At 37.1% G+C, this 27,880-nt stretch overlaps 1 protein-coding gene across 2 annotated transcripts; it reads left to right on the forward strand.

Annotated features, from left to right (window-relative positions):
- naaladl1 (N-acetylated alpha-linked acidic dipeptidase like 1) lies at window positions 1-27,034 on the forward strand. Of its 2 annotated transcripts, XM_057830915.1 has the most exons (19): window positions 1-289; window positions 2,409-2,580; window positions 2,650-2,772; window positions 6,189-6,308; window positions 6,421-6,613; window positions 6,781-6,874; window positions 9,824-9,928; window positions 10,009-10,094; window positions 10,166-10,285; window positions 13,748-13,833; window positions 13,902-13,965; window positions 14,028-14,095; window positions 16,506-16,597; window positions 16,727-16,820; window positions 19,752-19,833; window positions 20,026-20,199; window positions 23,959-24,046; window positions 25,538-25,624; window positions 25,699-27,034. In XM_057830915.1, exons 1-19 carry the CDS (start codon window positions 90-92, stop codon window positions 25,874-25,876), a joined length of 2,226 nt encoding a protein of 741 aa, XP_057686898.1. In that variant the 5' UTR covers window positions 1-89; the 3' UTR covers window positions 25,877-27,034. The 2 variants fall into 2 exon arrangements, with proteins under 2 accessions (XP_057686898.1, XP_057686897.1); XM_057830914.1 differs by having other exon boundaries at window positions 2,409-2,772.
- The last annotated feature ends 846 nt before the right edge of the window (window positions 27,035-27,880 follow it).

Here is a 27,880-nt window from a genome sequence, read left to right on the forward strand (position 1 = left end):
TCGCTACTGTTGTACAGATCATTTTGGACTATGCAGACATTTTTTCTCAAGCATTTTAAATCCCCAATTCTTAATTTAATCTAAAAAACATGATTAAAACAGTGTTCATCGGACTTTTTTGTGGCGCAGCCATATTGACTGCGGGAATTTTGATCGGACACTATGGCATCGAAAAGAGTAGCGACTCTGAGCCGGCATGGGTGAAAGATGTGTCCAAGGATGTGGATGAAAGGCTGCTGGAAGAGTTTTTGTCCGAAGTGGACAACGTGAATATTAAGGACAACCTCAGGTCAGTTTATGATGAAAAACTTGAACTTTTCTTATTGTTCTTTCACACAATAAAAATCGATATCATATGAATCTCTGAAAATCTTGCAGAATCCTATAATGCAGAGTTGGTAGCCAAATATTTTACTCAAATAAGAGTAGCGTTACTTCAAAAATAATATCACTCAGGTAAAAGTACTCATCCAAAAAACGTACTCAAGTACAGTAAAAGTAAAAAAGTATCCGGTGACAAGAACACTCAAGTAATGAGTTACATTGTGATTAACTGCTTATTATTATTATTTTTTAAGAATGGTATTTTATTTTCTCTCAGCACAAACGTATCTATAAGAACTGTTGTTAGAACGACACTGTACAATAACCCATTACATTACCACATTAGACTAAAAAAATACATAAATCATTGGAGAGAGAGAAAAAAAAAAGACAGAAATGAAGCATTATTTGTCCAAAGAGCATGAGTGCCCTCTAGTGGAGAAAATAGTTCTTAGTTTGAATAGTGAATAGTTCCTTCACAGTGAAATTAAAAGGATCAGCTCTCCGGTTTTCCGTGGTCAATCGGAGCCAAATAAAAACTCAGAGAGAGGTTTAAATCAGAGATTTCAAATCATGTTGAGGGCAGCGCTCTTTGTCAAAACTTCATTTTTTACGGTGCTTTAAAGACGCCACGTGATTGAACAGGCATAGAACAGCAAGCTTGTGTCTGATGGGTGTAATGGAGTCATGTGATTATTGTTGCGACGTCTCATTGGTGAAATTAGTAGAGCCACTCATGGCATCGCTGGCAAAAAAACAAAAACTGTAATATGTAGAATAAAGAGGAAAAAGGTAACAACTCGTGTAGCGTTTTTTCTTCAAAAATCTACTCAAGTAAAAAGTATGGCTTAGTAAAACTACTCTTAAATGTACATTTGTCTCAAAAAGTTACTCAACTAAATGTAACGGAGTACATGTAATGTGTTACTACCTTCCTCTGTTAATATAAGTCAATAGTTGAAAGGCTATAACACATAGTGTATTGCGATAGCTACTATATATAAAAATTACTTTTTTTAATGGCATTTCATGCCAACCAAAACCGTTTTAGCCACCGACACTGTTCATACACCAAAATGACCGGAATTTTCATGCGACGCAGGCTCTCTTTCGTTTGACACCCCCCAAAAAAACGTTTCCCCGAAACGCGTTTTTTTTTTTTTTTTTTTTCAAATAGCATCATTTAAACATCCAAAAATTCAGGATGCTAAGGGGCACAAATGTTTGATACAGTTTTTGCTATAAACCTACAGTTTGACCAAAAAATGTGCCAAAAACATACCCATGAATTTTTTTCTTTAAAAATTTTTCATTTTAAAAAGCTGTCACAGTTTTTTTTTGTTGTTGTTGTTGTTTTTGTTTTTTCTTTGTTTTTAATCCATTAGAATAGTATCCATGTTAGCTCACTAGCTGCCATTGATGGCGCTAGACATCCAATTCATTTTGACCTGATTGGATGTCTAGCGCCATCAATGGCACTGAAACCAGAGCCTTCACAGCCAGTCAAGGGCATTTACAGGTAACTTCCTGTTGATTTTGAGTCACTTCCTACTCATTTGTGGGCATTCTCGAGTCACTTTTTGCTCAGTAACCCAAAATCAACAGGAAATTACCTGTAAGTGCTCCAAAATGAACAGGAAGTGACCTCCAAATGCCCCCAAATGAGAGGGAAGTGACCGAACATCAACAGGAAACTACGTGAAATGCCTCGGAATTAACTCATTGCCTGTTATTGGCAGCCATGGACGGCCATCTACTAATGATGAACTCATTTAAATTCACAGCAGAGGATGAAAATAGCTTGTTTTTCTGTTTGTTAGTTGTTTGGTAAAATAGCCGAGAATGATCTCCTGACACGTGTATCAATAATTGTTGTATCGCCATATCATGAGATCCTAGTTATCGTGAGCTTTGTATCGCAAACTGTATCGTGAGGTACCCAACCCTACTCTAAACACTGACAACGATGCTGTGAAAGGATGTTTTTTATCGTCAATGGTGCTGAAATATTGGGTCGTTTAATTAGTTCACTTTTTTAAAAAAAAATAGATATACATTAGTAGACATTTCTGTGCCTCTGTTAGGGAGCTGACCAAAGTGCCTCACATGGCCACCACAGTCGGAGATGAGAAAACGGTGCAGCTAATGCTGAAAAGATGGCAGGATCCAGAAAGCGGTCTGGACCAGGCTTGGAGGGAGGAATACATGGTCTACCTGTCCTTTCCTGATCCTGACAAGCCTAACAAGGTCACTGTTGATGAGTTATCATCAAAACCAAACTACATTGTCTTACATTTACATTTATTTCCATTTGGATTTTTTTCAGTAAATCCGTCCAATACCGTTCTGCATACGGCTAGAGAGAAGGAGAAGGCTTACACTTCCGACCAGAAGGATCCAGATGTGGTTCAACCTTATGCTGCCTACTCTCCTGCTGGGCAAGTGCAGGTAAGTTTAATCAAATCAACATTTTAGGTACACAGATTGAGCTACCTGCGACGAAATGAACTTGAGGAAAAAGTCATAAAATCGAGTCGAGGGTTTGAAGTTCAATTGGGTTCAATGTTTAGCTCACATAAAATGCGGAGAAATAAAAAAATTGCAAAACAACACGATTTATAGTAGTGTCATTTGGAGTCGTAAACGAGCTATCAGACAGAAATTTGAAAAAAATTTACTTCTGCACTGGTTCTTTTCAGGCTGCCAAAAATTATTTTTTGATAAGCGATTGGTCACAGATTAATTTTTGCGACGAGTCGACTATATTTACAATATTTTCAGAGAAATGCATCACAGAGTCAAGGACTACGAGCTGAGAATAGTTGAAATATGAATATTATTTAACTATGTAAGTGTATTGAGTGGCAAGGTGGTGAATTATTAACATGTCTGCCTCACAGTTCTGAGATCAAGGGTTCAATCCCGGATGATGCTTTCTTGTTGTAGCTTCTACCCATGCCTACTTGAGCTATTTTCAGGCACTCCAGTTTCCTCCTATACATCTAAAAAATTCATCTTATGCTGAATGACCACTTCAAATTGTCCTTTGGAATGAATGTGTATGGTTGTTTTTCTCCTTGTGCCCTGTGATTGGCTGGCAACCAGTTCAGGGTGAACCCTGCTTACAATCCATAGTTAGCCGGGATAGGCTACAGAACAATCATGAGAATGAGTGGATTAAAAGATACATAGATGAACGAACGGACTAACAAATGAGCAAATTAACCAACTAACAAGCCAACGAACCAACCAAGTGATGAACCAACCAACCAACCAAACCAACCAACCAAACCAACCAACCAAACCAACCAACCAAACCAACCAACCAAACCAACCAACCAAACCAACCAACCAAACCAACCAACCAAACCAACCAACCAACCAACCAACCAACCAACCAACCAACCAACCAACCAACCAACCAACCAACCAACCAACCAACCAACCAACCAACATCATGATTTTCCAAATCAAAAGAAAATGTTTGCAAATATTTTGTTTTCATTTAATTCAAAAATTCGAATTGTGACTACGGAAATCAGAGAATTTTCTTTTTTTTCTTTTCTTCCTTTTTTATATTTTTAATTAATCCAAAAATAATTAGAGGGGGTAAAAAAGGACGTTTTTTATGTATTTAAAAAAAAAAAAAATTTAAAACATTCTTATAGTCAGGCGCACCTGACTATAAGCCACCACCCAGCAAATCTGACACGAAAAGAACATTTTTTCATGGATATAACACACTGGATTATAAACTGCAGCTGTCCTCACAGTATTATGGGAAATTTACACCAAAAGACATAAACCAGTAACACTTTCTTTGACAGCGGCATCATACGACTGTCATAAAACCAAATGAATCACAATGAAGCTTAGAACCAAATGGCTGCAAAGCTTCATTGCTTCAAGAAGCTTCATTTGGCCATCACTGCTCCCTAGGGGAGACAGTCAACCTCTGCTGCATTTGCTGTTAACACTGTTGTTGTCCAACATGCCTCCTAGCATGCATTGCAGCGCTAGAGATGTAAAAAACAATCGAAACTCATGTTCCATGCTAATTATTTCTTCAGTTACTGTTCCAATTGTTTCATTAATTGCTAGTTATGGTATTTGATAACACTTTATTTGACAGTGGCGCCATAAGACAATCATAATTATGACATGACAATGTCATGAGCATTAATGAATGCTTATAACAGATTTCATTTAATGTTATCCGGCAAATGATCTCAATTTTGAATGGATGTCAAAGATCCGAACTGAACATAAATAGTTACTTAGTGACATAATTTGCCGGATGACACTTAATGACACTTGTCATAAATATTCAATAATGGCCATGATAGTGTCATAATTATGACGGTCTTATGACGCCGCTGTCAAATAAAATGTTACCTATTAACCGAAATAAATCAACAAATAAGCCGCACTGGACTATAGGCCTCAGGATTCAAAATGGAGGAAAAATGTAGCGGCGTATAGTCAGAAAATTATGGTATATAAATTAAACAAATTTACCTTGTTTACATTTATTTTTCTTTTACTATTAAAATTTATTTTAAAACCAAATCTAACATTATAATTTCAAACGTAATCACCTGTTTTGATTAAGGACTACAGAACTCAGAGAATATCACTTTATCAAATAGTTGTTAAAGGTTTTTTTCTTTTTCTTTGTATTTTTATCGTTCGTTCATTCATATTGTGTACCGCTTATCCTCGGGTGCTGGAACCTATCGAAGATAACTATGGGCAGTTAGTGCGGTACGCCCTAACAAACCAATCGCTGGATATTTTTAATGTTACGGGAAAAAAAGAAAATGAAAACAAAGAGATTTTTACAGTTTCTTTTTTAAAAATATTTTATTTAACAAAAAAACAATATAAATAATTAAAATACATCAGACAAGATAGTTGATTAGTAGCTCTATTACATTTGATAATACCATTTTTCACACTTTCATTGCCATTGATGGCGCTTCACGTCCGATCCATTTTGACTATTGTCAGTCAAAATTGATTGAACGTCTAGCATAGTCAGTGGCAGCGAACAAGTTAACCTTGTGTCTGTCCACATCCAACTACGGTTAAACGTGTAATTTGATGACCTTTAGTTTTTGTATATATAGCTACAAAGATCAATTGATTAACTCGAGTAATTTTATCAGAAAAAAAGCTTTGAATCAAATTTTGTTGCTTCGAGGATTCGTTTAATTAGAGTGGTGTTGTAATGGTTTGTTTTGAAAGAGTTTGCATGTAGTTTTATTGATTTGGGTGGATACACTGCCTTCTAGCGGCAACAAAGAATATGACACAACTCATTTAACATGGCTGAATTCAGCTGCTCCCTACAACATATGATAAGTTTTTGTTTGAGCCAATGTTTTTTATGCATTCGTAATTTAGTTTATAGATATACTGAACAGTTTTTGTGGGAATATATGTTTGAACGATTTATTAAGAGCATTGTAAAAAATAAAAATAACAAAAAACCTTAGCGTTTTATAGCATTTAAGCTAACAAACTTTTGCTATGCAAGTTAGCTAATTGTACTTTTGTTGTACTTAGATCCTTATACCGTTTGAGGATAAGCTCAGGTGTTTTAATTTATTTTTAAATGCATATATTGTTCTTGTGAAATTAAAGTGCGAGAATGTTATTTTGTATTTGCAGTTAATGCTCTTTTGAAAGGCTTTGTTTTACAGATCCTAAAATTTATTCTGCAACTCTTTAAATGTTCCTAATTCGATTACTCGATTATTCGAACTAATTGACAGATTAATCGATTATTTAAATAATCAATAGCTGCAGCAGTAGTTGTAAAAATATTATATTAGTCTTATATTATTGTCATTCATTTTAAGGGCAAACTTGTGTACGCCAACTACGGGACAGTAAATGACTACAAGTGGCTGAGCCAAAAATTGAACCTCACGGGCACCATCGCCATCACAAGATACGGTGGAGCAGGCAGAGGAGCCAAAGTAAGTTGAACTTAAACTCTCAGAGGAACAAGCTGTTCAAAAAATGTTGATGCTAGACGTTATATTTCATACTATCAAATAATTCCTTAACACTTGAATGTATGTTATCCAGGCCATCAACGCAGTACCTTACGGTATCCTCGGTGTACTCGTCTACACGGACCCTCTGGACATTAACGAGGGCTTGATGTCGGACATTAACGAGACGTATCCACATTCCTGGTACATGCCTCCTTCCGGCGTGGAGAGAGGCGCGTACGCTTCAACCTACGGAGACCTGCTCACTCCTTACTTGGCTGCCAAAGGTTAAACGTGCTTATAAAAAAACATTCTTATTTTATTGCTCTTTTTACTACTGCTATTGTATTATATAGTACCACATGACACTGTGCTTTTTACAACAAGCTCCTCTCAAGTGAACATAAAGTTATAAATCATTGAATATGTTTCCACAATTGTTCACTATTTGCAGAAGAAACTTACAGAATTCCAGAAAAGGACATCACTGGGATTCCTACCATTCCGATTCAACCCATCGGCTTCGAGGATGCCTACATTTTAATTTGGTTAGTGAATGTTAAAATATCTTATAGTGGTGCCTTGAGGAGTGACCCGATTTGTGAGTTTGCTCGACTGTAAGATTGGTGGTAAAAAATTGGTAATGAAACCAGAATCAAAATATGGAAGCACACAACATGCCCTTCCTTTCCGCTTTGGGCTGCCAGATAAGTGAACGCAATGGAGAATCAATCTAATTTAACATACCACTGTTGCATTTCAATCAGAAACTAGAAAATGTTTTTTTTTTGCTGTGGTGGTTAGTAGGTATACTTGTAGTACAAGCGCACACACACATGCACTTGTAGTACAAACACACGCAAATAAACCTACAAGTAGTACGAGTACATGCAAGTACACAAACATGTACTATAAGCACACGCAAATACATCTACTTGTCGTACGAGTACACGCAAGCACACGCACATGTACTCCAAGCACATGCATTTGTACTACAAGCAAACGCAATTGTACTACAAGCACATGCAAATACACGTACTTGTAGTCAGTGTTGTTAATAACGGCGTTAGAATATATCGGCGTTACTAACGGCGTTATTTTTTCAATAGTGAGTAATCTAATTAATTGCTTTTCTCATCTTGGCCACGCCGTTACCGTTACTGAGGCGGGAAAGGCATGCGTTACTCTGCGTTACTACATTGGTTGACGCGAGAAAAGTCTGTGAGCGACGGACTCACGGAGACGAGAGAGCAGAGCAGGAATGGGGACGCCGTTGCAATTGCGATGCTAGGTGGCTCCAATAATACCTGACTCTAGCCGATAGCCTACAAACTACGCCCACATAATGCTATGGTAGAAATGATATATTGTAGAACTAGATGCAAATGACAGACACAGTCGCATTAGCAACATATCTAAACAACTAGATGCGTTAGTAAACAGCCGCCATCTTAAAGCAGTTAACCGCTTAGGAAAGCTCTGTTGTAGAGAACCTTCCTAGCGAACTTAAGTAACCTTTTATCTAAAATGCTCCTAAATCGGCAAAATCTTGACTTAAATCTATCTTTAAATGATGAAACAGTTTTAAAACTTACACATGTCGAAAGTAGACTGAAGGGAACTAATGCAATAGCGGGAGCAATTTTAACAACTTTAACGGTTGATTCAGACATTAAATGACTTCCACACATAGCAAAGGTTACTATCTAGTTATTGCAATATCCGCAATACCCCAGTGTCTAGTTAAGTTTAGGGTAAAGACTTGGGCGAGGGCCAATTGTCCCAAAAACCCTTTAAAGTTCGCATTGTGTGACCTGTTTTTATTTTTATTTTATTTTATTTTTTTGACCAAAAAAAAAAAAAAAAAAGGAAAGAAAAGAAAAGAAAATTATCACCAGTTACTCTGCCAAGTAACTAATTACTTTTACATTCAGGTAACTGAGTTACTAACGCAATTACTTTTTGGGAGAAGTAATTTGTGACTGTAATTAATCACTTTTTTTAAGTAAGATTAACAACACTGCTTGTAGTACGAGTACACCCAAGAACATGTACTTGTAGTACGAGTACACGCAAATACACGTTCTAGTAGTGCAAGTTCACGCTCCTGTAGTACGAGTACACGCAAGCTCACGCACTTGTACTACGAGCACACGCACTTGTACTACGAGCACACGCACTTGTACTACAAGCAAACACACTTGTACTACAAGAAACCGTACTTGTACTACACGCAAATGAACTTGTACTTCTAGCAAACAAAGTTCAAGTACAAGCACATGCAAGTACACGTACTTGTACTACAAGCAAACACACTTGTACTACAAGAAACCGTACTTGTACTACACGCAAATGAACTTGTACTACAAGCAAACAAAGTTCAAGTACAAGCACATGCAAGTACACGTACTTGTACTACGAGTACATGCAAGTATACTCACTTGTAGTACGAGTACACGGAAATACTAGCACTTGTAGTACGAGTACACGCAAGCCCACACACGTACTACAAGCACACGTATTTATACTGCAAGCACATGAACTTGTAGTACAAGCACACGTATTTATAGTGCAAGCACATGAACTTGTAGTACAAGCACACGCAAGTACACGTACTTGTAGTACGAGTACAGGCTATTATACTCACCTGTAGTACGAGTAAAAGCAAGTATACTCACTTGTAGTACGAGTACACGCAAACACTCGCTCTTGTCCTACAAGTACACGCAAGTACACACTCTTGTAGTGTGAGTACACTCATGCCCACGCACTTGTACTACAAGCACACGCACTTGTACTACAAGCGAACAGACTTGTACTTCGAGAACACGCAAATACCCTTACTTGCAGTAGGAAAACATGCATGTATACCTACTTGTAGTACGAGTACACGCAAATACATGCACTTGTACTACAAGCACACGCAAATACAACTACTTGTAGTACGAGTACACACCAGTACACGCACATGTATGACAAGCACAGGCAAGCACACGTACGTGTACTACAAGCCCATGAATTTGTACTACAAGCACATGTACTACAGGTTCACACAAATACACTTACTTGTAGTTCGAGTAACACCTACTTCCAGTCCAAGTGCACGCAAGTACACGTACTTGTAGTACGAGTACGTGTACGTAGTATTAATATACGTTCTTTTGGTACAAGTACACATACTTGTAGTACATGTACACATGTTTGTAGTACTTTTAATCATTTGTAGTAATTTATAAATTAATACAATATTAATAAAAACTTTATAATACACACTGGTTACAGCCCAAAGTAACGCTCTAAAGTTTTTGTTTTTTTTTAATATTACTTAAATCATTCAAATCGTGGATGAAAAAATAAATCCTAATTGGTGGATAAAAGTGTCAAATATTAGGAACACAAATGGTTTATCAACACATGTGAGGTCAGATAATAAATTAACTCCTATCTGAGGGCACTGCTGTATGTGATTTGAAATAAGCTTCCACTGGACATTTTAGTGAGCTGGGTGGCGATCCAGCGCCACAATTTTGGCAAGGGGGATTCAACTGCACCTACAACTACGGTGGTCCGGGCTTTCGACCTTCTTCTCACTTCTACAACAGGTAGTAGTCAAGAACACGATAGATGGCTGCCATTGACGACGATAGATGTCATTCAGTTTTGACATCTTGCTGTGTTTTAGTGATGTCAAGATGGACATATTCAACTACTGCGAGGTGAAGAACTCCTCTAATGTGATGGGTGTCATTAAGGGAAGTGTGGAGCCCGGTAATGCTCAGTTTTGGTTATGGCTAATGCCCAAGTATGGCGGCTGAATAATGTTCCATCTTGCTCCACAGACAGATACGTCATCTACGGCAACCACAGGGACAGCTGGGTTCATGGCGCCATTGACCCGAGCAGCGGGACGTCAGTCATGCTGGAGCTTACGCGTGTGCTTGGCAAAATGGTCAAACAAGGTGGGCTGGGAAGGGAATGATCATGTGTCAGTGCCATTGACGGGGCTGGACATGTCTCCATTTTGAATGGGAGGGGCTGGAAGCAAATGATCATCAAAACAGATGAGACGTCTATCACCGTCAATGGCAGCCAAAGATTTTTTTCAACTAATTGAGTACAAGATCACTGTACTTCTGACTATCAACTGTTTTTTTTTTTCCTCCCGGTTTGAAGACTTCTGATAATATCCAGTTGTGCCTTATGGTGCACAAATTACCTTCATCGATGATCGTTTTGTAACATTGTTAATCTAAAAATTGTCCAAATCCTCTTTTTTGAGTTTCTTAACAGTAATTTTAGTCGATATATATATATATTTTTGTTGTTGTTGTTGTAATTTTATGTTGTGTACGGTCTTAAAAAATAAAATAAAAATACATGTTTTAAATTAAAATGTGTATAAACTACATTAACTATATTTTTTCTATTTTCCATATTTATACTTTTGACTGTAAACTGTTTGATGCTGCTGTAATACCTTAATTTCCCCTATAAGCGACCAAAAAATGGATTATCTTATCTCTTATCTTAAAAAAGGAAAATGGGTTGATATTCTTTTTATTGAATTTTTAGAAAAATCCTTTTTATCAGAAATACAAATAATAAATCAGTAACAATGTTTTTTTTTTTTTTTTTTTTTTTACTTATTTTTAGAAATCTTTTTTGAGTTTTTTAACAGTGAATATTCTCTATTTTTAGTCTCTATTTTATTTTGTTTTATATTTTGTACCTTTTTTTATACATATAGAATAATATATATTTTTTTTAATTAAAAAGGTAGACCAGTTAATATTCTTTCATTTAATTTGTAAACATTTAATTCATCAAATTAATACTGATGAAATAATTGAATAATATTTTATAACAGTAAATATTTTTATTTTTTAACCCTATTTTTAGTTCCTTAACTGAATATTCATTCTATTTTATCGCAATTATACAGTACTTTTTTTTACATTTTTAAATTAAAGAAGTAGAGAAACAGTTAACATTCTCTTTTAATTTTTAAACATTGAGTCTAATTTGTCAAAATAATATTGATAAAATAAACAAATATTTAAAAAAATATGTCTTTATTTCTAAAATCCTCTTTTCTGAGTTTCTTATATATATATATATATATATTAGGGCTGTCAAAATTATCGCGTTAACGCGCGGTAATTAATTTTTTAAAATAATCACGTTAAAATATTTGACGCAATTAACGCACATGTCCCGCTCAGACAGTATTCTGCCTTTTGGTAAGTTTTACAGCAAGGTTTTTTGTGCTGTCTAACAGCGAACTCTTGTGGTCGCTTTGCGACATGGTTTATTGCTTTCTTGCCAGTTCAATATGGCTGCACGACGTCTCGGGCTGACGCCTATGTTGTAATGTTGTGCTTATATGATCCTTGGACAAGATTTGTCCGTAAGTATGGTTGTTGTAAAGAATGTACATATTATGTTAGTAAGCGAAATGTTATATTTTTTGTATGAGACACTTTTTGTTTATGTTTAGTGAACCTGTATAGACCCTACTCACCTACGTCACAAAATGACGTGTCGCTGTATCCGGCCGCCATATTGTCCGTATTTTTTAGACTTATTCTCATTGTTTTCAATTAGCCGTGCAAGTTATAGAGCAATTCACGGAAGCCCCGGTGTTATCTGACGCTGTAAACTCATTGGATGCGTTGCATAAAAGGCGTTATGTGGAAAAGCTTCAGTTTATCCATTCGCCAGATCCATATTTGATGCCTAAATCGATGTTTTTCGACCCGCTGTCTTCTCCATCTTTGCCTGACATCTGCTAGCTACCCTGATATTTACAACTATCTTGTCCACACAAAATCAGCCTATTCTCACGAAAGTTTGAAAAACTTTAAGAGCTTGGAGGCTTATAAATACTTCGTTGCTGGTTGGGTGAAACAGGTCCTCCGTCCACGAAAATTCGGCAGGAATCTATCGTGTGCTCGGGAAGGTGAGTTACGAAATTTTCAATTCAAAATCTTTTGTTCCTGCTAACATCCACTGTCAAGTCTAATGTATTTCATGTCATTTGTCAATGGAGCTAGGGCTTTTAATGTTTATATGGTTTAGCGATAGCACTCTCACTACATACATATATAATATGTAATAAATATGAAGTGCGATAGCACTACTCCAGATTGTCCGTAGTTGAATTTATTTTTTGGCTTTTGACCTCAATAGTGAAATTGTAAATTAATTGTATGACAACTGTCTGATTATCCCCTTATAATTATATATTTTCAGGTAGTTCATTCACTACGTCTGAGTGTATGTTGTCGGCGATTAGCCTAGCAATGATCTTAATTGTGGTTGTCAGCCCAAAACCCTCTAAATATATATTAAATGCATCTTACCAGATATAAAATGACTACTACATAATCTGTGGTAGTCGTTTGGAGCCCAGTTTTCTCGTCGAATTGCAGCAGTCAGTCTCGGTCTCCTCTCCGGGTCTCTCGGAATACGATAAAACTTCAAGTCTCTCCGTCGATCTTCTCTGTTTTTGCAACCGACCGCCACACACGACTTCACCATTTTGATTATTAATGTTAACGAGCAGAAAAACACGCCATAATAGGAGGAATTTACGAAGCGCTAATGCATTAACATGATGAGTATACGGACAACATGGCGCAGGGGCGTGGCTGTGACGTCACGTGAGTAGGGTCTATAGCGTGCTAAGCTAACATTGTTGTTAATGCAATGCTTGTGTACTTTTTTTTTGTAGTTTCACTACGGTCTAAAGAGGACAGTGGTTTGAGGCCATTTTATTAATAAATCAGATGAAAAAGGAAGAAGTCTTTTTATTAAGGCGTTGTTCACTAGCTGTCTAGCTTTGGAAAAAGTAGACGCTTCGGAGTGAGGACAGCATAGACAGATTTAAACGACAGTAGAGTGAAATGCCCACTACAGTCCTTATGTACCGTATGTTGAATGTATATATCCATCTTGTGTCTTATCTTTCCATTCCAACAAATTATTTTAGAGAATATATATATAATTTACAGAAAAATATGGCATATTTTATAGATGGTTTGAATTGCGATTAATTGCGATTAGTTACGATTAATTAATTTTTAAGCTGTAATTAACTCGATTAAAAATTGTAATCGTTTGACAGCCCTAATATATATATATATATATATATATATATATATATATATATATATATATATATATTTTTTTTTTTTAATTTTATAAATTAAAATCAGTTCATATTCTCTTTTTTTTTTTATTTTTTAATGTAATTCATCTAAAGTAATATTATTTAACTACATACAAAATATTTTACACAGTATTTTTTTTTTGTTTTGTTTTTGTTTTTTTCAATAAAATTCAAATGAATTGGACGTCTATCGCCATCAATGGCAGCCTGGAGTGCATTTTAAAGTTCTTTCTATTCTTCTCTTTTGCAGGCAAATGGAGGCCACGCCGATCTATCGTATTTGGAAGCTGGGGGGCCGAAGAGTTTGGCCTTATTGGGTCAACAGAATACACAGAGGTTAACATTTCACTTAAAAGTAAAACATAAAGACTTGTACTATATTTGCTGTTTTTTTGACTGGATAGCAATACTTCACCAAGCTCAGTGAACGTACCGTGGCTTATATCAACGTGGATATTGCTGTTCAAGGTAATGAACAGTTTAGCGTCATTTGGTACTTTCCTCATTTTACAAAATCTTTTTTCTCTCAGGCAATGCCACTCTGCGGGCGCTAGGGATGCCGTCGCTCCAGAATGTCGTCTTCACAGCTGCCAAACAGGTTAGAACCTAAGGCTTATTTATGCTTCTGTGTTGCAGTGACGACAGACCTACAGCGTTAACGCAGACCGGATTTGGACCCTACGCCGTAGCATGACGTGCGCCTCCAAAAAATTCCATCTCCGGGTCACGTCAACGCGTCTTGAAATATTTTAATTAAAGGACAACACTGATAAAAAGTCACTCAATATATTTTTTAACGTTAAAGTCACTTGCTTTATAAAGGGCTGAATGATACTAACCCCCAAATGAACCCTCCTAAAATAATTGTTTTATCTAGAGTTGTCGGATAACGACTTTTTGACCAAATCTGATACCAATATCAAACCGATACCGATATATTTGGTCTTTAACATATTATAGACTAATGTATTGTAATGCTCCACTGAATGCTTTTGATAATGATAAATGTAACAACTTCAAGATTTGCCACAAATTCAATTGAAGTTATGGGAAAAAAAGCCTATATTGCACCACTACTAGTATATTTATTGTTGAAATCCAAAATAGTGCAAACATCAGTTTTTTTGGATCAAGTGCAAAGTGCAACAAGGCTAGATTCACACCATAGGTCTTATTGCACATATCCAATTTTTCGTGTTTTTCCGACTGGAGTGTTGCATTACCTTGACAATCCGAACGGGACAGGTCGCATAAAAGCGGACCATTTCAAATCAGATCTACAGTGGTTAAAATCTGATCTAGGCCACATTTTTACAGAATATGGCTGCAGTCTCAGCTCTCAAGTCTCCAAAATCTGAATTCATGCAGCAATTACGTCAGCGAAGCGTGATGGAGCTGTACATTAGCGTTAGCGCCTAACTTGAACTCGGCTTTTAGGGAAGAGGCGAGCTTGACAACAGTTTTTAAAAAAAATGATATGGGCGGTGGTATGCCTTAGAATGTTCAGTTTTCGCTCTGTGCGCCAAATAAGCAGTACTGTATTTAAATATTGCTGACATGGCTGAGAGTCGGGGCAGACTGACCGTATGTGTGTGCATGATGCACGCACAGCGCGTGCATGGGTTCTGTCTTGTTTTGATGCTGTTGTGCATGTGGGTCAGTTTTCTCAGCGCATGTCAGACTGCGAGTTAGTGCGCATCCGTACTACATTCAATGGAATGTAGGCTCAATGGAAAAAGGCAGTCTGAGTAGACTCGCCAAAAAAACTGATATGAAGAAACATCGGATTTGTGCATTAAGACCTGCGGTATAAACCTAGCCTAAGGCACTGTCATATGCATATGGCGGAAAACACTCGGGTGACTTGAAGTTCCGCTCTGAGACCCCCAATTTGGCCAAATTTCAGAATTGTCCTATTTGCATGTGTGATACATCTTTGAAAAGCTTAAAATCTTGGGGATGAAAAATTTTGAACAGGAAGGCATTTCTAAAAAAATAATAATAATAATTTTTTTTAAATGCAAAACCCAATCTGGAGTTGAGAGCACGGGAGAGCAGAATTAAAGACGCCATGACTTTAACGAGATATTATCGCGTACTCACCTTGTTTTTATCCCAAAACTCCATGTAGCATGTATCACTGAGTGTCAACACACAGCTGTGAATTGCCACAGCTGGATTGTTTGGCGAGTTAATGGGTGAAACATGGTAATATAACAAGGGTCGCAAAGCAGAAATCGCAGACTTCAAAGAGTGGTCGAGATGTTCGTTTCCATATATTTATCCTTTTAAATGTTGTTTTTCAATTTTTCTTTGTTTGCATCAATTATTTATCATCTAACATATCGGAGAAAATGCGATAGCAACAACAACAACAAAATACAATTAAGCAATAGTTATGAGGTAGATATCCGTGACTTTTTTACAGACACCATTTTTTTCATTGTGACGTAATTTGTTTAAAAGTTTAAAATATGCGAGTGAATAATTTATGTGTCTTTTTTTTTTTTTTAATGAAATATTAGACATCAATTAATGATTCTAAGCTAAAAATGACAGACATTTTGAATAATAAATATAATTAATTACCTACGTTTTATGGGTTGAAACAAAAGCGGTTGCGCAGTGTCTGTAAACGGGGGTTTTTGATGGTAAAACGGACAAATTAAAAATAGTTCTGGGGCTTAATGTGCCATGAATCTGCTAAGGCAGCATATAGACATATTGTTATTTCAAACACAACAATTCTTTTGGCTTAAAATACAGAAGTTTATTTTAAAGAGGGTTGCAAGAGCAGAAACTGCTTTTTCAGTCTTGTCTGTGTTTTCCGCCATATGCATGTGCATATTGGCCCAAAGCCGATATTTAAAAAAATCAATGTCAATATTATCCGACATCATTTTAAAATGCTTTAATCGGCCGATCTTATCGGCTTCCTGATAATATATCGGCTCCCCGATAATATCGGAAAACTAGATTTATCTGATCCAAGTGCATCTGTTGGTCAGGTGAAGGCTCCTGGAGCGGATTCAATGTCTGTGTATGACAAGTGGATCCAGCATTCTAACAGAACAAGCCCGGTCCATGGACTCATTCCCAGGTGTTGCACCACACTTTCGAACATTTTTTGAAATGTTTCATTATTTTCTTGTCAGACATATAGGATGTCAGCACTTCCTTTATGTGATTGTAAATCATGATTCATTGCATTCATATGTTCCCGCAACAGAATGGGATATCTTACAGGTGAAGGTAGTGATTATGCACCTTTTGTCCATTACTTGGGAATCACTTCCTTGGATCTTATGTACACTTATGACAGGGTAAGGGAAAATTTGCTTTGAAATGAGTGTATTTACCTAAGAAAAATCAGACAAACATCCTCTAATGCAGGGGTGTCAAACATCGTTGCCATGGCAGTTAAACTGTATGTCTCTTTTTTGAGCATCTTAATCACAAATATTTTGCAATTTTTTTCCATATTCATTTACATTATTTAACAGCAATAGACAGCCAATCTATTTTGACAAGGAGGGCTCACAGAGATCATTCGGTCAAATTGGATTGGACGTCTATCGCCATCACTGGCAGGGAAATATGATTGTTCAATGCTAGCTATTTCTGTTCAAATAGATTTAACACTTTATTTAACAATTAGATTTAATAAAAAATCTATAATGAAAAAAATAATAAAACAGTGGCGTCACTGTTGTCTTTTATTTTATTTTTTTTTTAATTTAAAAATGGGGGGAAGTAGGAATTCATTCATCTTCCGCTCAGTTATTTTTCATAGTTATTAAATGTTTTTCTTCATGAACGCTTATCTCTCTATTTTTAGATTTTTGATAAAAACTGTAGATATTTTTATTTTCTAATTTAAATGCTTATACTAAATAGACTCAGATTTCTGTAGTCCTCTTTCTTTCATTGAGATGAAAGAAATTGTATTTTATTGTAGCGAGAAAGTCGAAGCACAGATTTACTTTAGCAGTCTAAATGACAAAGTGGGTCAGATCTTGCACCCAGGCCACCAGTTTTACACCTGTACACTAGTAGCGAAAGGTAATTTGAATTTGAAATCATTGTACATTTCTTACTGTGTCACAAAAACTATACATGGATATAAATATATACGTACAATACATATATATGTTTACACACACATATACAGAATGTATAGACCGATATACATGTATGCAAACACATATATACAAATATACTGTATATACACAGTACATACAGTGGGGCAAATAAGTATTTAGTCAACCACCAATTGTGCAAGTTCTCCTACTTGAAAAGATTAGAGAGGCCTGTAATTGTCAACATGGGTAAACCTCAACCATGAGAGACAGAATGTGGAAAAAAACAAACAAACAAACAGAAAATCGCATTGTTTGATTTTTAAAGAATTTATTTGCAAATGATGGTGGAAAATAAGAATTTGGTCAATACCAAAAGTTCATCTCAATACTTTGTTATGTCCCCTTTGTTGGGAATAATGGAGGCCAAACGTTTTCTGTAACTCTTCACAAGCTTTTCACACAGTGTTGCTGGTATTTTGGCCCATTCATCCATGCAGATCTCCTCTAGAGCAGTGATGGTTTTGGGGCTGTCGTTGGGCAACACTGACTTTCAACTCCCTCCACAGATTTTCTATGGGGTTGAGATCTGGAGACTGGCTAGGCCACTCCAGGACCTTGAAATGCTTCTTACGAAGCCACTCCCTTGTTACCCTGGCTGTGTGTCTGGGATCATTGTCATGCTGAAAGACCCAGCCACGTCTCATCTTCAATGCCCTTGCTGACGGAAGATTTTCACTCAAAATCTCTCAATACATGGCCCCATTCTTTCCTTTACACAGATCAGTCGTCCTGGTCCCTTTCCAGAAAAACAGCCCCAAAGCATGATGTTTCCACCTCCATGCTTCACAGTGGGTATGGTGTTCTCCGGATGCAATTCGGTATTCTTTCTCCTCCAAACACGAGAACCTGTGTTTCTACCAAAAAGTTCTATTTTGGTTTCATCTGACCATAACACATTCTCCCAGTCCTCTTCTGGATCATCCAAATGCTCTCTAGCGAACCACAGACGGGCCTGGGCGTATACTGGCTTCAGCGGGGGGACACGTCTGGCAGTGCAGGATTTGAGTCCCTGGCGGCGCATTGTGTGTGTGTGTGTGCGCATGGTAGCCTTTGTTACCGTGGTCCCAGCTCTCTGTAGGTCATTCACTAGGTCCCCCCGTGTGGTTCTGGGATTTTTGCTCACTCTGCTTGTTATCATTTTGATGCCACGGGGTGAGATCTTGCATGGAGCCCTAGATCGAGTGAGATTATCAGTGGTCTTGTATGTCTTCCATTTTCTAATAATTGCTCCCACAGTTGATTTCTTTACACCAAGCGTTTTACGTATTGCAGATTCAGTCTTCCCAGCCTGTTGCAGGTCTACAATTTTGTCTCTGGTTTCCTTCGACAGGTCTTTGGTCTTGGCTATGGCGGAGTTTGGAGTGTGACTGAGTGAGCTTGTGGACATGTGTCTTTTATACCAATAATGAGTTAAAACAGGTGCCATAAATACAGGTAACGAGTGGAGCCTCGTTAGACCTCGTTAGAAGAAGTTAGACCTCTTTGACAGCCAGAAATCTTGTTTGTAGGTGACCAAATACTTATTTTCCACTCTAATTTGGAAATAAATTCTTTAAAAATCAAACAATGTGATTTTCTGTTTTTTTTTTCCACATTGTGTCTCTCATGGTTAAGGTTTACCCATGTTGACAATTACAGGCCTCTCTAATCTTTGGGCCAAAATACCAGCAACACTGTGTGAAAAGCTTGTGAAGAGTTACAGAAAACGTTTGGCCTCCATTATTCCCAACAAAGGGAACATAACAAAGTATTGAGATGAACTTTTGGTATTGACCAAATTCTTATTTTCCACCATCATTTGCAAATAAATTCTTTAAAAATCAAACAATGCGATTTTCTGTTTGTTTGTTTGTTTTTTTCCACATTCTGTCTCTCATGGTTGAGGTTTACCCATGTTGACAATTACAGGCCTCTCTAATCTTTTCAAGTAGGAGAACTTGCACAATTGGTGGTTGACTAAATACTTATTTGCCCCACTGTACGTGTATAATTTTAGATTTGAAATTTATTTGGAAGTTTGAAATTCAAAAACAATTTATGAAATGATAATTTTACTAATCATCATTTCATATTTTTTGATTAATTAATGGAATTTATTTTGTCTCTTCTCAGTCTAAAACAAAAGTCAGGATTTACCCCGCTTACCACACTGCATACGACACATTCGACTATTCGTCCAATTACGTTGATCCAGGTAAGTGACTTGATGTACAGTACGTTTTGACTTCTATGTTTTCAAATACTATTGATGCGTTACCAGTGAACTCCTGTGACGGTAGTACAGTGATTGTAAAAGGGTTACACAATTTACCACTAAATGTTGTTATTTTTGTGTGCAAAACATTACGTTGAATTATTAGGTAACTGTGTTCATCTGTCGGGTCAGGTTTTTACACTCACCAGGCTGTCGCCAAAACGGCCGGGAGCGTCTTGGTGAGACTGGCCGACAGTCTGCTGCTACCGATGAACTGCAGCGATTATGCCGAAAGTCTGGAGGCTTACCTCAGCGAGGCTTTGAAACACTATGAAGACAGTCTCCTTGCTATGAATATCTCCATGGGTAAGGATTCATCACAAGCCAATGAGTTGAGATTAACCTATTGATGCCTGAATTTACATTAAAAAGCATCGAGGTATACATAAGTACCGGTATATGAAAACAATAATGATAATAATGATAATAATAAAATTTAAAATGAATACACCCATAAAATTGTAAAATCCTAAATTTAAAAAAGTTTTTTTAAAAAAAACAAAATGGAAGGAAATGCACAAAATTTTAAAAAGTTTAATAAAAAAAAAAAAAGTAAAAATCATGAGGATAATTTAAAGAAGAACAACTTTGAAATACACCTGCCACAAATGTTATAAATACATTAAAAAAAAATAATAATAATAAAAGAAAAATATAGAAAGTTAAATTTGTAGTAAGTAGTTTAGCAACCTAAAACTTCCCAGTGTAAACTGAAGCTCCTCATTTTTTGTTTTATTATTTATTAATTAAAAACAGATTTTAAATTCAGTTTTTTATATGTACTTTAATTTCATCTTATATTTTTATCTTAGTATTTTTGAGTTAAGTTTTCTATATTTAGAATTTTTCTCAACACTATATTTCATGTACAGTATGTGCAAGTTCTCCTACTTGAAAAGATTAAAGAGGCCTGTAATTGTCAACATGGGTAAACCTCAACCATGAGAGACAGAATGTGAACCCCCCCCCCGAAAATCACATTGTTTGATTTTAAAAAATGTATTTCCAATTACAGTGGGAAGTAAGTATTTGGTCACCTACAAACAAGCAAGATTTCTGGCTGTCAAAGAGGTCTAACTTCTTCTAACGAGGTCTAACGAGGCTCCACTCGTAACCTGTATTAATGGCACCTGTTTTTATTTATTATCGGTATAAAAGACACCTGTCCACAACCTCAGTCACTCACACTCAAAACTCCACTATGGCCAAGACCAAAGAGCTTTCGAAGGACACCAGAGAAAAAATTGGCGACCTGCACCAGGCTAGGAAGAATGAATCTGCAATAGGTAAAACGCTTGGTGTAGTGATGGTGAGATGAAGCCTCATGAGGCATTGCACCACTTGAGCCAATTGGTTCGAGAAAGGGTTAATTTCTTGGAGCTTCATGTGTCCACGGAACCACCTACTGGCTAAATGTACAATCACAATCATTTGTCTCCCAACCACATGAGGATTCGTTCATTTTTGTGTGTGTGTCTGTTGGGAAGGCATTATTTAGCAAAATATTGTCTGACCAAATCCTCGATGTACATAGATCATCACATAAGTATAATGTATATATTTTTCTTCAACTTTCTTTTCATTGTTTTCCAGTCACAGAAGTTAAATTTGGCATACATCTTCAGCAATGGGATCAAACTCATAACTAAGTGACCATGATGTATGGGAGGGGGGGTGGGCAGCACCCCCTGAATCATAAAAAAAGGGCCTATATATATAAAACAAAAACGCACACATAAACAGCACCTCAGAGTCATAAAATATATGATATGATGTCTCCTGTAGGTCAGCAGTGCCAAGCAGCTCCCCAAAAATCTACGTACAACAAATTGTACATATAAGCGTTTGAACTTTTGGGTCCAGTAAGAGGAGTTGCTACATACAGTCACAGTCTCATATGTCACCCATGAAGTAAAACCGACAATATATGTATATATTTTTCATGTAGTCTGTGTATGTGTGAAAATAATTTCATAAATGGCATTATCATAAAGTTGTAGGTTGTGCAATGTTATTTTTTCTGATGATGACATGTACGTATGTCGCCGGTGTTGCATGGAACCGGGCTGCGCAACGCAATCCGTAACCAGGTCAGAACTTTAACTCATTCGCATGGCACGTCCAGCACGGTAGGCGGATGCTCTAACCACCAAGCCAGAAGCCCGGGCTACCCCCTTTGCCTGCCAGCGCACCCACATGAGGAAAGGGAGGTTTCGACACAACGGACTTGCGTGAACCCGTCACACGTAATCAGAGAGAACAGTAAACATGTTCGTGTAACATGAAAAAGGTTACTGATTATGCTTGTGCAATTTGGACATTGATGTAGCGACAGGATGGTGTGGATTTTCATTGTTTTATTATTATTATTTTTTCCCACAGAGAGAAAGTCCTCTTTCTTGCTGGCTTCATCCTTGTATCAACTTCTATATCCTTCTTTCAACTCACTTAAACTTTTCACTCTCCAAACCACCTCCAAATTATTCAAACTCTCACCTGATTGCACATTTTGAATGCAGGCAGAAGTGTTGATAGACGGAAGCGAGCTGTCAAACCGCGCATCAAATCTAAAGCACTCCATGAAGCGATCACGTGGTACAGCTTGGCAGCGAGGCTTCGGACATCATCATTTTCGGAACCTCCCCTGAATGAAGTGAGCCTCGGTACGCATTTCGCAGAAAGGTCCCTCATTATTCGACACACGCTTCGAAGACTCGGCGCACCTCGTGACATCACTAGCTTGGTGTAAAAAAATCAACTGTGGGAGCAATAATTAGAAAATGGAAGACATACAAGACCACTGATAATCTCCCTCGATCTGGGGCTCCATGCAAAATCTCACCCTGTGGCATCAAAATGATAACAAAAATGGCGAGCAAAAATCCCAGAACCACACGGGGGGACCTAGTGAATGACCTACAGAGAGCTGGGACCACAGTAACAAAGGCTGATATCAGTAAAACAATGCGCCGCCAGGGACTCAAATCCTGCACTGCAAGACGTGTCCCCCCCGCTGAAGCCAGTACACGTCCAGGCCCGTCTGCGGTTAGCTAGAGTGCATTTGGATGATCCAGAAGAGGACTGGGAGAATGTGTTATGGTCAGATGAAACCAACATAGGTTCTCGTGTTTGGAGGAGAAAGAATACTGAATTGCATCCGGAGAACACAATACCCACTGTGAAGCATGGGGGTGGAAACATCATGCTTTGGGGCTGTTTTTCTGGAAAGGGACCAGGACGACTGATAATGAATGGGGCCATGTATCGAGAGATTTTGAGTGAAAATCTCCTTCGGTCAGCAAGGGCATTGAAGATGAGAAGTGGCTGGGTCTTTCAGCATGACAATGATCCCAAACACACAGCCAGGGCGACAAAGGAGTGGCTTCGTAAGAAGCATTTCAAGGTCCTGGAGTGGCCTAGCCAGTCTCCAGATCTCAACCCCATAGAAAATCTGTGGAGGGAGTTGAAAGTCTGTGTTGCACAATGACAGCCCCAAAACATCACTGCTCTAGAGGAGATCTGCATGGAGGAATGGGCTAAAATACCAGCAACACTGTGTGAAGAGCTTGTAAAGAGTTACAGAAAACGTTTGGCCTCCGTTACTGCCAACAAAGGGTACATAACAAAGTATTGAGATGAACTTTTGGTATTGACCAAATTCTTATTTTCCACCATGATTTGCAAATAAATTATTTGTTATTATTTATCAGTTTTTTTTTTCACATTCGGTCTCTCATGGTTAAGGTTTACCCATGTTGACAATTACAGGCCTCTCTAATATTTTCAAGTGGGAGAACTTGCACAATTAGAGGTTGACTAAATAGTTATTTTCGCCACTGTACTCCTCCAACACTTCATGTATATTTAAATGGCTGCCATTAATGGCGCTAGACGTCAGATCTATTTGACGTGAGAGGGTTGACAGCCCTTCCAAGTCAAATGAACTGGACATCTTATTGGCGACAAACTCGTTTCAATTCACAGCAGAAGGTCAATTTGACGTCTAGCATCGTCATTGGCACTGTTCAACATGAAATTCTTATCTACAATCGTTTCTCATTCCAGAGCCGATAAAACGCGCCGTGGCCAGCTTTCGCATCGCGGCGACTCACTTGGACCAAGTCATTCGAAGCTCAGACCTGGCAAATGAAACGTAACACACATTCTACACTGCAAATTTATAACGTCTTAATCCGATTATTTTTCTTAAATCTACTCAAATAATTTTCTTCATCTTGTTTTGAGTGTTAAAGACTAGTTAACAGATAAAATGGAATAATCTAATGCATTAAAGTAAATATTACTATTTGTTTTTAATGAGCCCATACATCTAAAGGTTGGTCAGCAATCAAGATAAAATTGCTTTCAAGTAATGTTTTGAACAATTTATCTATTCTTGAATAAAGAACATTTCTGATATTTTGAGTTTTTTCAGATCAAATATACTAATTTATTGCTTAAAATAAGACCTAATTTTCAGCTAGCTATTTTACGTAGTTCAATAAATCTAAGTAAAATTTACTTGTAGCACTGGCAGTTAATTTCATGTATTTCTAGTAGAGTTGAACTGAAAACAAGGAAATTTAACTAGCTTTACGGAGTTGTGTTTTTGAAGTGTATGTATACCGGGGAATCAGCAACTAATAAATGATCAAATAGCAACTATTTTGATTGTCGATTCATGGCTAAATTACAGCAGTGTAAGAATATATGAACTTGAAAAACAAACTGAAAAATAGGATCTTTTATTTTAACTTAAAAACAATTAATATTAGTATTCGATGGAAGCAAAGGGATATCTTTGTAATCAATCAAATTTGTTATCTGCAAACATCTGGTTTTCAAAGATGGTCAAATAAATTTTTAATAGTCAAATAATCGAGAGACACGGTTGACTGAAGAATTTCCAAAATCTTCGATTTAAGCTTTTTAATATATTTTTTCTGTATCCAAAAAAAATCCCCCCCAAAATGTTCTAAAAATATTTTAAATAAAAAACAAAACAAACAAAAAACAGGATTCTAATTTTTCGAATACCATGCAATGAGTTAATTTTAAGGAGTTTCAAGTCATTTCCTGTTGTTTTTCAGTCACTTCCTGTTGATTTTGGGAGATTTACAAGTCACTTCCTGTTGATTTTGGGTTACTGAAAAGGAAGAGACTAAAAATCAACAGGAAGTGATCTGTAAATGCAAAAAATATGGCTTGAAATGCTTTGGTTTCAGTGCTATTTTACACCACTGGACGTCCAATCCAGTCAAAATGAATTGGACGTCTAGCACTGTCAATGGCAGTAAGTGAGCTAACGTAGACAATATTCTAATGCAAGATTTTTTTTAAACAGTGATACCTTTCCAAAACAATAAATCAATTCTTGGTGGGAGCATATCGATAACCTTTTGAGCTACAAAGTATCAAGATATATCAACTTTTTGACAGATGGTCACACCCCTATTTCTCAGTACATCATTTTTGCTTACAATATACATTTACAGGTAAAATGTAAGACCCAAATTAATACAGAATAGTAATTAAGACGTAATGAGTCGACTCATCACAAAATAATCTTTCACTGTCTATCAAAATAGCCACTTGTGGCAGCCCTAATGTACACTTATGCACTTCACTGTCCCTCATGTTTTAGGCCATTAAAAGTGCGAAAGATCAATGACCAGCTCATGCTGCTGGATCGTGCTTTCTTGAGGCCTCCAGCATTTCCAAGTAAAAATAGGTAAGCAAGCGCCTCTGACTTTACCACAATTGTATTTTTCCCTTTTTTTGTGCACATCCTCATGTGTTCTGCAGGCACGTGATCTGGGCACCAATTGAAATCAGCTTATCGAGCTTCCCCGGTTTGAGCAGCGCTTACGTTAGCGCAATGTCATCGGGACAAGCCAGCGCCTGGGCCCAAGTGCATCACCTCGTGTCGGTCATGAGTCAGGCCATTGAGGGTGCCGCCCACATGATGCTCGACGTTATCTAAATCACGGGAGTCAAATGTACGTCCCGTGAGGATATTTTATCTGTCAGTCATCTTGTAGCTCATTAATACTGTACATAGGGAATCACATGCTTTTGACACTGGTGCCCTAAAATCATATGTTAGGGCAATCGAGTGCATGCACTAGTGTAGTTTTTTGCAACCACTGTGCCGCGGCACACTATCGTACTGTGGCGTAGTGTCTGATGTGCCGTGGAAAATCATCCACTTTCATCTAATTGATGTAAAAATGTTTTGGGAAAACATTGTCCCATGGTCGGTAATCATGCAATAATACTCTTACATATCAGTACGTTTCAATAGGTAGCTAATGACTGTTATGCGTAAGGGATGAGTCTAGCTAGCTAGGGGCTAACGGTAGCGGCATGCTAGCAAAACTATAACCATGACAGCCAAGAACTGGACAAAATTCAGTGAATGGCGGTTAAAAGAAGGAAAAGACTATTTCCTCTCGGAGTCTCCGGTGTAAGGTAATGAGCAAAAGCTTTTTACAATATTTACGCTAGAATGTAAAGAACTGAACACAGTGGGATTGCTGTGATACCTACTCCAATACAGAAGCCACACTGAATAAAATATCATTATGTGTTTTTTTAGGGCTGTCAAAATTATCGCGTTAACGGGCGTTAATTAATTTTTTAAATTAATCACGTTAAAATATTTGACGCAATTAACGCAGATGCCCCGCTCAGAGAGATTTAAATGACGGTACAGTGAAACGCACACTTGCTGTGTTTTATGGAGTTTTGCCGCCCTCTGCTGGCGCTTGGGTACGACTGATTTTATAGGCTTCAGCACCCATGAGCATTGTGTAAGTAATTATTGACATCAACAACGGCGGGCTACTAGTTTATTTTTGGATTGAAAATTTTACAAATTTTATTAAAACAAAAACATTAAGAGGGGTTTTACGATAACATTTCTACAACTTGTACTAACATTTTTTTTGAAGAACTACAAGTCTTTCTATCCATGGATCGCTTTAACAGAATGTTAATAATGTTAATGACATCTTGTTGATTTATTGTTATAATAAACAAATACAGTCCTTATGTACCGTATGTTGAATGTATATATCCATCTTGTGTCTTATCTTTCCATTCCAACAATAATTTACAGAAAAATATGGCATATTTTTATAGATGGTTTGAATTGCAATTAATTACGATTCATTTTTAAGCTGTAATTAACTCGATTAAAAATTTTAATCGTTTGACAGCCCTAGTGTTTTGTGTTCGTTTGATTCCTACTCAATACACAACTTTATATTGTTGCTATAGTCTACAGAAATTCATTATTACATTTTTTGCTGGTGGCATGGCTTGGGAATTTTTTTTTATGAAAGAATTTTACCGAGGCACAAAAAAGGTTAAATTTTTTTTTTTTTTTTTTTTTTTTTAAATTCACCCCTTCCATGTCAATGGCAGCCAATGAGTTATCTAGGAAATGACCCAAAAATGCCCCAAAACTAACAGAAAGCGTCTTGGAATAAACAGGGTGTAACCTGGAAATCCCCCAAAATCAACAGGAAGTGCCCAATGAAAAGAAAGCAGCTCAGAAATGCCCCAAAAATCGATAGGAAATGATCAAAAAATAATTATTACAAATTAAAAATTACAAAGAAGTGACGCATAAAAACATCAATTGACTTAAACAGGGAGGAGTGAATGTGAATGCTCATCTTTCAGTGCCATTGACAGCGCTCGACGTCCAGGCAATCTTGACTGGGAGGCCAAAAATAAACTGGTCCAGCCCACATGAGATTTAGTTGCCATGAATGTGGCCCGCGAACCAAAATACATCAAATAACAATTTGAAATGATAGCACTTTCTGGTTAAAAATGTGACAAATCAAAGGGTTGTTCAAGTGTTAATCATTTTGTTGGAATTTTTCAATTACTTATGATTGTATGCAACCCATTCACTGACATTGACGACAATGGTAGCCAATGAGCTTCTCATCTTTGGCCATAGCGTAGTTAGGGT

The sequence above is a fragment of the Corythoichthys intestinalis genome, chromosome 3 (genome assembly GCF_030265065.1).
Source record: "Corythoichthys intestinalis isolate RoL2023-P3 chromosome 3, ASM3026506v1, whole genome shotgun sequence".
Taxonomy (NCBI): domain Eukaryota; kingdom Metazoa; phylum Chordata; class Actinopteri; order Syngnathiformes; family Syngnathidae; genus Corythoichthys; species Corythoichthys intestinalis.